Below are 14,681 nucleotides of genomic sequence, written 5' to 3'. Positions count from 1 at the left end.
ACATGGGATGGAGTATACAGTGTATGGGATGGAGTAAAGTATGGGATGGAGTATATTATGTATGGGATGGAGTATACTATGGGATGGAGTATACTATGTATGGGCTGGAGTATACTATGCACGGGATGGAGTATAAAATGGGATGGATTATAATATATATGGGATGGAGTACATTATGTATAGTATGGAGTATAATATGTGATGGAATATACTATAGGATGGGTATATTATTTATGGGATGGAGTATACTTTTGGATGGAGTATACTATCTGTGGGATTGAATATACTATGTGATTGAGAATACTATAGGATGGGGTATAGTATGCATGGGATGGAGAATACTATGGGAAGGAGTATACTATGTATGGGATGGAGAATACTATGGGATGGAGTTTAACGTGTATGGGATGGAGTATACTGTGTATGGGATGGAGTATACTATGGCATGGAGTATACTATGGGATGGGGTATACTATGTGGTGGAGTATACATGAAATGTATGCATTCACTACTGTAAGTCGCTCTGGATAAGAGCGTCTGCTAAATGACTAAAATGTAAAATGTATACTATGTATGGGATGGAGTATACTATGTATAGGATGGAGTATACTATGGGGTGGAGTATACTATGTAGTGGAGTATACTATGTATGGGATGGAGTATACTGTGGGGTGGTGTATACTATGGGGTGGAGTATACTATGGGATGGAGTATACTATGTATGGGATGGAGTATACTATGGGGGTGGAGTATACTATGGGATGGAGTATACTATGTAAGGAGAGGAGTATACAATTTGGATGGAGTATACAATGTATGGGATGGAGTATACTATGGGATGGAGTATACTGTGTATGGGATGGAGTATACTATGAATGGGGTGGAGTATACTATGTATAGGATGGAGTATACTATGGGGTGGAGTATAATATCTATGGGATGGAGTATACTATGGGATGGAGTATACTATGTATGGGATGGAGTATACTATGGGATGCAGTATACTATGTATGGGATAGAGTATACTATGGGGTGGAGTATACTGTACATGGGATGGAGTATACAGTGTATGGGATGGAGTATACTATGGGATGGAGTATACTATATATGGGATGGAGTATACTATGTATGGACTGGAGTATACTATGTACGGGATGGAGTATACAATGGGATGGATTATAATATATATGGGATGGAGTATATTATGTATAGTTTGGAGTATAATATGTGATGGAATATACTATAGGATGGGTATACTATTTATGGATTGGAGTATACTTTGGGATGGAGTATACTATCTATGGGATTGAGTATACAAGAGATGGAGTATACTATGTGATTGAGAATACTATAGGATGGAGTATAGTATGCATGGGATGGAGTATACTAATGGAAGGAGTATACTATGTGTGGGATGGAGAATACTATGGGATGGAGTTTACCGTGTACGGAATGGAGTATACTGTGTATGGGATTGAGTATACTATGGGATGGAGTATACTATTGGATGGGGTATACTATGTGGTGGAGTATACTATGTATGGGATGGAGTATACTATGTATAGGATGGAGTCTACTGTGGGGTGGAGTATACTATGGGGTGGAGTATACTATGGGATGGAGTATACTATTTCTGGGATGGAGTATACTATGGAGTGGAGTATACTATGGGATGGAGTATACTATGGGATGGAGTATACTTTGTATGGGATGGAGTATACTATGTATGGTGTGGAGTATACTATGTATAGGATGGAGTATACTATGGGATGGAGTATACTATGGGATGCAGTATACTATGTATGGGATGGAGTATACTATGGGGTGGAGTATGCGTACATGGGATGGAGTATACTATGTAAGGGATGGAGTATACTATGTATGGGATGGAGTATACTATGTATGGGATGGAGTATACTATGTATGGGATGGAGTATACTATGGGATGGATTATACTATGGGATGCAGTATACTATGTATGGGATGGAGTATACTATGGGGTGGAGTATGCGTACATGGGATGGAGTATACTGTGTATTGGATGGAGTATACTATGTATGGGATGGAGTATACTATGTATGGGATGGAGTATACTATGGGATGGAGTATACTATGTATGGGATGGAGTTTCCTATGTATGGGATGGGGTGTACTATGGGATAGAGTATGCTATGGGATGGAGTATACTATGGGATGGATTATAATATATATGGGATGGAGTATATTATATATAGTATGGAGTATACTATGTGATGGAGTATACTATAGAATGGATATACTGTTTATGGGATGGAGTATACTATGGGATGGAGTATACTTTATATGAGATGGAGTATACTATGCGATTGTCAGGTGCATCGTAGAAAGTGGACCAAGGCGCAGCAGGTATTGTGCTCATCTTCTTTTATTTATATAAGTGAACACTTAAACAAAATAAAATCGACGTCAACCAACAGTTCCGTAAGGACACAAGGACTATACGAAAAACAACTACCCACAAAACCCATGAAGAAAAAAACCCTACTTAAATATGATCTCTAGATTTGGATAGAAAACAGTCTAAAGTTTCTAAAACTGTTTGAATGGTGTCTGTGAGTAAAACAGTACTCAAATGGCAGGCCAAAACCTGAGAAGATTCCATACAGGAATTGCCTTGTCTGACAATTTTTTGTCCTTCTGTTGCATCTCTATCGACATTACAGCATCTGTGCTGTAACGTGACACTTTCTAAGGCTTCCATTGGGTCTCTGAAGCCTCCAGAAAGTGGAATGGGGTGTCTGCTGTTTCTGGGCAAAGAACAGCAGCAGAGATTGTAAGTGGTCAGCCCGGGGACAGTGACACTAGAGATGCGCATGCACGAGAATTCTCCATTTTTTTCTTTCAGCCTTTGAATGAATACAACGTTGCCCGGTTGGAATATTAACGCTATTTGACGAGAAAAATAGCATAAAAATTGATTTTAAACAGCGTTTGACATGCTTCTAAGTACGGTAATGGAATATTTTGACATTTTTTGTCACGAAATGCGCTCACGCGTCACCCTTCGGATAGTGACCTGAACACACAAACAAAACGGAGGTGTTTGGATATAACTATGGATTATTTGGAACCAAAACATTTGTTGTTGAAGTAGAAGTCCTGGGAGTGCATTCTGACGAAGAACAGCAAAGGTAATCAAATTTTTCTAATAGTAATTCTGAGTTTAGGTTGTCCCAAACTTGGTGGGTGTCAAATTAGCTAGCCTGTGATGGCCGAGCTATGTACTCAGAATATTGCAAAATGTGCATTCGCCGAAAAGCTATTTTAAAACTGGACATAGCGATTGCATAAAGGAGTTCAGTATCTATAATTCTTAAAATAATTGTTATGTATTTTGTCAACGTTTATCATGAGTAATTTAGTAAATTCACCGGAAGTTTTCGGTGGGTATGCTAGTTCTGAACATCACATGCTAATGTAAAAAGCTGGTTTTTGATATAAATATGAACTTGATTGAACAAAACATGCATGTATTGTATAACATAATGTCCTAGGAGTGTCATCTGATGAAGATCATCAAAGGTTAGTGCTGCATTTAGCTGTGGTTTTGGTTTTTGTGACATTATATGCTAGCTTGAAAAATGGGTTTGTGATTATTTCTGGCTGGGTACTCTCCTGACATAATCTAATATTTTACTTTCGTTGTAAAGCCTTTTTAAAATCGGACAATGTGGTTAGATAAAGGAGAGTCTTGTCTTTAAAATGGTGTAAAATAGTCATATGTTTGAAAAATGGAATAGTCTGTCCTCAACAGGTTAAACAAAATAAATCGACGTCAACCAACAGTTCCGTAAGGACACAAGGACTATACGAAAAACAACTACCCACAAAACCCATGAGGAAAAAAACCCTACTTAAATATGATCTCTAATCAGAGGCAACGAGATTCAGCTGCCTCCAATTAGAGATCAACCCAAAATACACAACATAGAAATATAAGAACTAGTATAAACACATAGAAACAGATAACATAGAACATAAACCAAAAACCCCGAAACACACAAAAGAAACCTTCCCTGCCACGCCCTGACCAAACTACAATAACAAATAACCCTTTTTACTGGTCAGGACGTGACAGTGATGAGAATACTATAGGATGGAGTATAGAATGTATGGGATGGAGTATACTATGGGATGGAGTATACTATGTATGGGATGGAGAATACTATCGCTCTGGATAAGAGCGTCTGCTAAATGACCTGAAAAAAAAAATGTGAAAATGGATGGAGTATAATATGGGATGGAGTATACTGTGTATGGAATGGGGTATACTATGGGATGGAGGATACTATGTATGGGATGGAGTATACTATGGGGTGGAGTATACTATGGGATGGAGTATACTATGTATGGGATGTAGTATACTTTGGGGTGGAGTATACCGTACATGGCATGGAGTATCCTGTGTATGGGATGGAGTATACGATGTATGGGATGGAGGATACCATGGGATGGAGTATACTGTGTATGGGATGGAGTATACTATGAGATGGAGTATACTATGGATGGGATGGAGTATACTATGGGGTGGAGTATACTATGTATGGGATGGAGAATACTATGGGATGGAGTATACCGTGTATGGGATGGGGTATACTATGGGATGGAGTATAATATGGGATGGAGTATAATGTGTATGGAATGGGGTATACTATGGGATGGAGGATACTATGTATGGGATGGAGTTTACTATGTGGTGGGGTATACTATGGGGTGGAGTATACTATAGGATGGAGTATACTATGTATGGGACGGAGTATACTATGGGGTGGAGAATACTATGGGATGGAGTATACTATGTATGGGATGGAGTATACTATGAGATGGAGTATACTATGGATGGAGTATACTATGGATGGGATGGAGTATACTATGGGGTGGAGTATACTATGTATGGAATGGAGTATACTGTGGGGTGGGGTATACTGTTTGGTGGAGTATACTATGGGATGGAGTACACTATGTATGGGATGGAGTATACTATGGGATGGAGTATACTATGGGATGGACTATACTATGGGGTGGAGTATACTATGGGATTGAGTATACTATGTATGGGATGGAGTGTAGTATGGGGTGGAGTATACTGTGTATGGGATGGAGTATACTGTGGGGTGGGGTATACTGTTTGGTGGAGTATACTATGGGATGGAGTACACTATGTATGGGATGGAGTATACTATGGGATGGAGTATACTATGGGATGGAGTATACTATGGGGTGGAGTATACAATGCGATTGAGTATACTATGTATGGGATGGAGTGTTGTATGGGGTGGAGTATACTGTGTATGGGATGGAGTATACTGTGGGGTGGGGTATACTGTTTGGTGGAGTATACTATGGGATGGAGTACACTATGTATGGGATGGAGTATACTATGGGATGGAGTATACTATGGGATGGAGTATACTATGGGGTGGAGTATACTATTGGATTGAGTATACTATGTATGGGATGGAGTGTAGTATGGGGTGGAGTATACTGTGTATGGGATGGAGTATACTATGGGATGGAGTATACTATGGGATGGAGTATACTATGTCTGGGATGGAGTATACATTGTATGGGATGGAGTATACTATGAATGGAGTATACTATGGGATGGATATACTATGTATGGGATGGAGTATACTATGGGATGGAGTATACAATGTATGGGATGGAGTATACAGTGTATGGGATGGAGTATACTATGGGATGGGGTGTACTGTGTATGGGATGGAGTATACTATGGATGCAGTATACTATGTATGGGATGGAGTATACTATAGGATGGAGTATTCTATGTATGGGATGGAGTATACTATGGGATGGGGTATACTGTGTATGGGATGGGGTATGCTATGGATGGAGTATACTATGTATGGGATGTAGTATACTATGGGGTGGAGTATACTATGTATTTTCTATTAAATATGATGGAAATAATGACAATGTATCTTGGGAACTCCTACACAAACAATGACAACGTTACTTGTGGATTTGGGGGCTTCAATATGTCTGTCTATGTTTCCACTGGGGAAGCAGGATGAACACAGACGGCTAGATGTTGTTGTAACCACGTCACATTAGGGCTGAGAAGTCTTGACAAGTAGATTTATTTAACAGTGTCGTGACAAGTAGAATGAATTAACAGTGTCTTGACAAGTAGAATGAATTAACAGTGCCTTGAAAAGTAGAATGAATAAAAAGTGTCTTGACGAGTAATGTGAATTAATAGTGTTTTGACAGGTAGCATGAATTAACAGTGTCAATACAAGTAGATTGAATTAAAAGTATTGGCAAGTACACTGAATTAACAGTGCGTTGACAAGTAGAATTATTTAACAGTGTCGTGACAAGTAGAATGAATTAACAGTGTCTTGACAAGTAGAATTATTTAACACTGCCTTGACAAGTAGAATGAAATAATAGTGCCTTGACAAGTAGATTTATTTAACAGTGTCTTGACAAGTAGATTTATTTAACAGTGTCTTGACAAGTAGAATGAATTAACAGTGTCTTGACAAGTAGATTTATTTAACAGTGTCTTGACAAGTAGAATGAATTAACAGTCTTGACAAGTAGTATGAATTAACAGTGCCTTGACAAGTAGATTTATTTAACAGTGTCTTGACAAGTAGAATGAATTAACAGTGTCTTGACAAGTAGATTTATTTAACAGTGTCTTGACAAGTAGAATGCATTAACAGTGTCTTGACAAGTAGATTTATTTAACAGTGTCTTGACAAGTAGAATGCATTAACAGTGTCTTGACAAGTAGAATGAATTAACAGTGTCTTGACAAGTAGAATGAATTTACAATGGCTTGACAAGTAGAATGAACCTACAGTGTCTTCACAATTACTAAGAATTAACAGTGTCTTGACAATTATTATGAATTAACTGTGTCTGGACAAATCAAATGAATTAACAGTGTCTTGACAAGTATAACTAATTTACTATGTCTTGATAAGTAGTATGAATTAACAGTGTCTTGACAAGTACATTTAATTAACAGTGTCTTGACAAGTATAATTAATTGACTGTGTCTTGATAATTATTATGAATTAACAATGTCTTGACAAGTATAATGAATTAACAGTGTGTTGACAATAAGCATGGATAAATTAACAGTGTCTTGACAAGTAGAATAAATTAACAATGGCTTGACAAGTTTCAGGAATTAACAATGTCTGAACAAGTAGCAAGAATGAATAGTGTCTTGACAAGTAGGATGAAGTAACAGTGTCTTGACAAGTGGTGTGAATTAACCTCTATGGGCTAGGTGGGACGATTGCGTCCCACCTACTCAACAGCCAGTGTAATCCCGTGGCGCGTTATTCAAATTCCTCAAAAATGCAAAAACTTCAATTTTTCAAACATATGACTATTTTACACCATTTTAAAGACAAGACTCTCGTTAATCTAACCACACTGTCCGATTTCAAAAAGGCTTTACAACGAAAGCAAAACATTAGATTATGTCAGCAGAGTACCAAGCCAGAAATAATCAGACACCCATTTTTCAAGCTAGCATATAATGTCACATAAACCCAAACCACAGCTAAATGTAGCACTAACCTTTGATGATCTTCATCAGATGACAACCCTAGGACATTATGTTATACAATACATGCATGTTTTGTTCAATCAAGTTCATATTTATATCAAAAACCAGCTTTTTACATTAGCATGTGACTAGCATGTGACTAGCATTCCCACCGAACACTGCCGGTGAATTTACTAAATTACTCACGATAAACGTTCACAAAAAGCATAACAATTATTTTAAGAATTATAGATACAGAACTCCTCTATGCACTCAATATGTCCGATTTTAAAATAGCTTTTCGGTGAAAGCACATTTTGCAATATTCTCAGTAGATAGCCCGGCATCACAGGGCTAGCTGTTTAGACACCCAGCAAGTTTAGCACTCACCAAAGTCAGATTTACTATAAGAAAAATGTTATTACCTTTGCTGTCTTCGTCAGAATGCACTCCCAGAACTTCTACTTCAATTACAAATGTTGGTTTGGTTCAAAATAATCCATAGTTATATCCAAACAGCGGCGTTTTGTTCGTGCGTTCAAGACACTATCCGAAAGGGTAAATAAGGGTGACGAGCATGGCGCAATTCGTGACAAAAAAATTCTAAATATTTCATTACCGTACTTTGAAGCATGTCAACCGCTGTTTAAAATCAATTTTTATGCCATTTTTCTCATAAAAAAGCGATAATATTCTGACCGGGAATCTGCGTTTAGGTAAACAGACGAAAGAAAATAAAGCATTCGGTCGACTCGGGCACGCGCCTAAGCCCATACTACTCTGATCGGCCACTTGCCAAACGCGATAAAGTGTTTCAGCCAGAGGCTGCCTCGATATCGTTCAGCTTTTTCCCGGGCTCTGAGAGCCTATGGGAGCCGTAGGAAGTGTCACGTTATTGCAAAGATCCTCAGTCTTCAATAAAAAGAGCCAAGATGAAACACAACTTGTCAGACAGGGCACTTCCTGCATGGAATCTTCTCAGGTTTTGGCCTGCCATATGAGTTCTGTTATACTCACAGACACCATTCAAACAGTTTTAGAAACTTTAGGGTGTTTTCTATCCAAAGCCAATAATTATATGCATATTCTAGTTACTGGGCAGGAGTAGTAACCAGATTAAATCGGGTACGTTTTTTATCCGGCCGTGTCAATACTGCCCCCTAGCCCTAACAGGTTAACAGTGTCTTGACAAGTATAATGAATTAACAGTATCTTGACAAGTAGTATGAATTAACAGCAGAGATGGGACCAAGTCATTGTTTTACAAGTCACAAGTAAGTCTCAAGTCTTAGTACTCAAGTCCCAAGTCAAGTACAAAGTCAAGACAGGCAAGTCCAAGTCAAGTCTCAAGTCAAGACCAACAAGTCTCGAGTCAAGTCTCAAGTCCTAAACTTTGAGTTTCGAGTCCTAAACAAGTCATAATGTGCTTTTCACAAAATGTAATACCATTTCATAGTTTTAACACGAGTAATAGTTAGTATATTACATTTACGCAAATCACGAATGCTTTTAAAAATATATTTATTACTTTCCAAATAAACGTTATATTTCCAAGGAAATACATGGGTAGCCATAAGAAAGATCCCCTCCCCCCATAGAGATCGACTATCGAGGATCGCTATGGGGCGCAATCGGGCGATGTAGGCTTGTACACAATCGCCCAAGCTTAACACACACACACACACACACAATGGCTTTAGGAACAGCAGTAACATCAGGCAGGATTTAGGCTACCAACAGCCTAGCCAGTTGTAGCTCAATCTTGGGTGCAATGATCATGTTCCCACACTGACTGACTGTGTGGAGGCTCATTGATTTAACATTACTTTAGCCAACATGCTACACTAGCAAAGTTATGAACTTACCGTTCTTTGTGCAGCTTCACATGTCGAACAAAGTTGGAAGTTGATGTGCCTCCTTCTGTCATTTTCTTCCCGCATGTTTTGCAAGTTACAATCCGTTTTTTGTTGATACAACGTAGTCTTTATATCCGCAAATAATAATTTGGGGTATCATCTTTCCAAGGGCTCCATCTGAATTCACTCGCCGACGTTCCTCTGCACTGCCACGCACAACTTTTTCTCAGCTGGCACAATTTGATTGGCTGCTGTCCGATTCAAACTGTAATCCGTTAAATTAAGAGTTGATGCGCTGCACACTTTTTTTAATAGCATAATTTTTTATATTTGGTCTTGGGGAGGGTATCAAGTCAGTTCGAGTCAAAAGGCTCAAGTCCAAGTTAAGTCACGAGTCATTGGTGTTAAAATCAAAGTCGAGTTGCAAGTCATCATATTTGTGACTCGAGTCTGACTCGAGTCCAAGTCATGTGACTCGAGTCCACACCTCTGATTAACAGTGTCTTGACAAGTAGGTTGAATTAACAGTGTCTTGACAAGCGGAATGAATTAACAGTTTCTTGACAAGTAGGATGAATTAATAGCGCTGGACCGTTTGTTTGCGTATTTCTTATTCATTTGCACACATCCATCAAATTGTTGTCTGTTGTACAATCTGTGGAACATTGTTTTTGCCATTCCATTCAGCAGTTCAAAAGACAAAAAAAGAGAAGTAAAACATTTCCAGAGCTTTTTGGTTCTTCCTATCAAAAGCGTCCACACACAGACTATTAATAAAGGGTCTCTCTCTCAGACTCCCTGAAACAGAGTTGACAGGAGTGTTCCTCCACACAGCAGATCCACTCCCTCAGGTTGACTAGTCAGTCACGTTGTTGTAGCTCTTCTTTATGTCTTCTGCTCCGGCCATTTTAATACAAGGGCACGTTCCCCATTTTAATGGAAGGCACTAAGCGTAACTGGCCCTGACGTTGAGTTTGTTCAGTTTCTCCTTGGAGCCCATGGACCCAATTCCATGCAATAGCATCTTGGCACCTCCTTGGAAAAGATGGAACCTTCATGTATATACACTCCCACAATGAATGAATAGGTAAACAGAAGGGTGTGAAAGAGTGATGGCCAAAAGATATAGTATTCACTCTCAGAGAGGCACAAAGAGGGATGTATCTGTGTGTGGGGAGAGGGTAGGTGTGCTAATGTATGAGAGGGGGCTAAGGCTGGATGGGGAGTTTGGGGGAGTTAGAGGGAGGGGCCCGGGTGAGAGCAGAAGTTTCTCCAGGCTTTTAAAGTGAGCTGCTTGGTGTTAACTCAATCAAAAGGTGAATTATAACTCTGGAGACACTCAGCTAACCCTTCATTATAACCCTAATCCTTCTTACAACCCTTAGCCTTCTTACTAACAGAGCTGCAGTGTGGGCAATGCCCCGTTACACACAGACACAGTGAGAGGGGAGAGACATTATTCCCTGGAGAGAAAACACACACACACACACACACAGACACACACACACGAAAATGAAGCTACTGATAAAAATCAATCACAAATCCATTTAACACAGAGAGAGAAAAGTGAGATAAAATACGCTAACTCTCAAAGAAGAGAGGGGATTGAGGGGGAGCGAGTGTCTGTGTGTATTTATGTGTATCTAGAGTTTGTTCAGAATATTTATTTCAGGTCAGACATTGACCCTACTCTATCAGCACTTTAATAAAGTGCTACTCACTTTGGAAGCGGTATTTTGCTTGTTACTTAAATCTGGGCCTTTTCCATATAATCCTTGAAATTGAAAATGATTACTTTTAGCTCCCAATTCAACTGTTGATGTTGAATAGGCCTATGAAAAACAGTTGTTCTATTGTATTTAAAAAAAATATTATTTCATATTAAATTCTTTACAAGTCAGCAGTTAGGTAAAACATTTTACATTGAATGTATTTACTTTATTTCATATCGAAAGTGTCCTGATTTATGTTAATAGTCATATATTTCTGTAGGAAACTTTTTTCGATACATTGTATAAGGTGATATTATAGCAGAGCTCTGCCATTAAGCCTAGACAGTAGATTACTTTAACGAAATTCACCAAGATAAGTTTTGATAAATTAATAAAATATTTACTTATTGCTTAGGTTGGCTACTTAGGCATGTACACTACTGTTACAAATGAACATGTAAACAATATGTAATTGGGTAGGACAACCATCTCATTAGTCTATAGGTCATAATTATGCAGTGTTCATTTTAGGCTACAGAAAATATCGAATGAATCCGTAGTGAATTACAAGTTATATGTTGGCGTGATTAGAGCTTTCCCACAACTTTGACACTGGTTGAACAGCTGAATAAAGTAGAACTATAGAGCACCAGGTTGTCCATGATTTCCAAGTAAATATCTTTATATATATATATATATATATATATATATATATATATATATAGTAATCAAAAGATGATCATATACTGTAATAAAAGGCAATTCAAACAGAAAATGCAACAAAGTAATAGCAAAGAAGCGTGCTATAAAACCTGGGCCATTTGAATTATTCCAATGGTGAACAAGTGTTGCCAGTGAGAGGCACTGGCGTTGCGTTTAACAGCACAACTTTGAAAACTTTTCAGCAAACACTATTTAACTCAGCAGTTAGTTTTGGAAAAGTATACATAAGGCACAGGCTGCACATAATCGTATAATATTACTACTAATACTACTACTACTACTACTCATAATAATAATAACAATAAAAGTATTATTATTTCACCTATATTTTTTTAATTTTTTTTTTACATTTACCTGTACCACTCCAGTCCATTCTCGTAGTTACGGTCGAAGAAGTGCGGTTCGGCTCCCACGGCTCTGAGGTCTGGGTGTACACGGAGGAACTCGAGTAGCGCGCGCGTCCCTCCTTTCTTTACCCCGATGATTAGCGCCTGGGGCAGCTCCTTTCTCCCCTCTCCAAGCGGACTGAGTTTACCGGTACTTCCAGTCTTCACTGTAAACTGATGTGACAATCTCTTCGAAGAAACGATGTCATCCAAAGAAAGCTGTATATCACGCGACAATTCCCGGTTCTCGCTATCGCTGTCTACCTGAGGTCCCGATTTGTACAAAACCTGTCCCTTATCAGTATCGTCGAACCGGGAGTCCTCAGAGATCAATTTAGTGTCGTCAGCGCTCTCGTAGCTCAAGCGCGCCTTGGACTCCGTGGTCCATTTCTTTAACAGTCTTTTCCTCCTCAGCGACTTCAAGTCTTGTAGTTCCGATGTGAAGAAGCCCACGACTTGGCTGGAGGCTTTCACCAGCGTGGGCATGCTGCTACAGCGGTCCGTGAGGCAGTGGAGGAGGTACAGGGAGGTGAGGAGAGAACACAGCATAACCACGAATTTCTTGAAAATGCTTCGGGACAGGGGGTCCGAATAGACTCTTCTAAAAGCCATAACGGTCCTTGGGTCGCCGGTTCAGGAGCCACAGCCATGCTAAGCAGACATTCTTGGGTCTTGCCATTAAGAAATAGAGAGGACAGCTCTTAGGCTACCGGAGCTCGCTCCGCATCCAGCAGTGGATTAGACCTTGCACGCGCATCACACCAAAATAACCCTCACATGTGTCCCAGAGCTCGAGCTGTTATTCTCCTTATAATGAATAATATTGTAAGTCTATGTCAACATTAAAAAAAAAATGTTGAATATGCAGTGCAATTCTAAATGTCAAATTCTGTTTATATAGGCTAGCAATCCCGCATAAAACGAATCCTTTATTAAGAAAACAGAATTATAAGTAGCCTAGCCACGACTAAAATATGACATGTAGGCTATGTTTGTTTATTGTTTAAATGAAATGACCATGCATAATGCCAGGTCAAAAAGACAAGGCAATGGTAACTTCAGCACCTCTGTCTACTCCACATTGCGGTTGTTGTATCAAACTTCTGCAAAACATCAGAGGTAGAATGTCATGTCTTCTGCCATGTCTTCTGCCACACACACACACAGTTACATATTGCTATGCTTGTGGGGACCAAATAATTGATTCCCATCCAAAATCATATTTTCCCTAACCTTAACACTTAACCTAACCCTGACCTTAACCCTAAGCCTAACATTAACTCCAAATCCCTAACCCTAAAATGATACCTAACCCTATACCTAACCTGAACCACAACCTTAATTCTAATCTTAACCCTAATTGTAACCCTAAACCTAACCCCTAAGCATAAAATAGCATTTTACCTCATGGGGACCGACAAAATGTCCCCACTTATCCGAATGTTACATGTTTTACTATCCTTGTGAGGACTTTTAATACCCACAAGGATAGTTCAACAAAAACACACACAGACACACACACACACACACACACACACACACACAGTTGTATTAAGTCATTGTTAACATTTTCCTTATAGTATAATTAAATGACTGTGGTTTACCCTTGTTCTGGAGCTAAATGTTTTTGTTTTTTTCACTGAGTCAACCTAAGAACGATTGGGACTGTCTCTCCATCACTCTCCTTAGATTTTCCATTTCCCAACAGTCACAGTCACACGTAAACTCAAATCTCTCTCTGCGTCAGGCCACCTAAGAAGATGGCCTCCATTGTAAACTTTCTGTCTCTCTGTTTTATAATACAGAGCGGAACAGCAGAAAGTAAAATAATGATAACAGGCACATTATTACTTTACAAGTGAACAAGAACCAAATGTTTCCCATCTGCTGTCAGCCATTTGTGTATTAGCATGAGAATGCCTGGGCAGTGCTTCAAGGCTGCACAGCTCACTGGTCGAGAAAGAGGACAGATACCACAGAGACCATTACACAGGGCTGTATTACTAATGCCAGATGCCCCCACAATACAGGCAGTGCCGCCTGCCTTATTTACCTTCCTAAAGAAGGAGGGTGCTTCCCGGCCCCCATGCCGCCCCGCGGATGCCCGTGGGTCAAATCACATCGTTACCATCAGGATGGAGGAATGCAAAAGAGAAAGATAATCAAATCAAATGTTATTTGTCACATGCGCCAAATACAACAGTTGAGGTTATCGTGAAATGCTTACTTACGACACCTTAACCAACAATGCAGAGTTTTAAAAAGGTAAGTAAGAAAAATGTGCTATATAAACTAAAGGAAAATAACAATAACTATAATGAAGATACAGTGCAATTGGAAAGTATTCAGACTCCTTGACTTTTTCAAATTGTTGTTACTTAACAGCCTTATTCTAAAATGTAATGAATTGTTTTGTTCCATCATCAAAGGA

General features: G+C 39.1%; 1 protein-coding gene across 1 annotated transcript in view; it reads right to left on the bottom strand.

Moving 5' to 3' along the window:
- Window positions 1–12,970, bottom strand: part of LOC106610530 (heparan sulfate glucosamine 3-O-sulfotransferase 3A1) — a 122,022-nt gene extending 109,052 nt beyond the window's left edge. Inside the window, exon 1 of the mRNA XM_014209920.2 lies at window positions 12,219–12,970. Coding sequence (XP_014065395.1) covers window positions 12,219–12,862 — 644 coding nt within the window. The 5' untranslated portion in view covers window positions 12,863–12,970. The remainder of the gene's footprint in view (window positions 1–12,218) is intronic.
- Window positions 12,971–14,681: the final 1,711 nt, after the last annotated feature.

This window comes from Salmo salar, chromosome ssa01, assembly GCF_905237065.1.
Source record: "Salmo salar chromosome ssa01, Ssal_v3.1, whole genome shotgun sequence".
Taxonomy (NCBI): Eukaryota; Metazoa; Chordata; class Actinopteri; order Salmoniformes; family Salmonidae; genus Salmo; species Salmo salar.
Note: the sequence above shows the minus strand (reverse complement) of the source record. Positions and strands in the feature narration are given on the sequence as shown.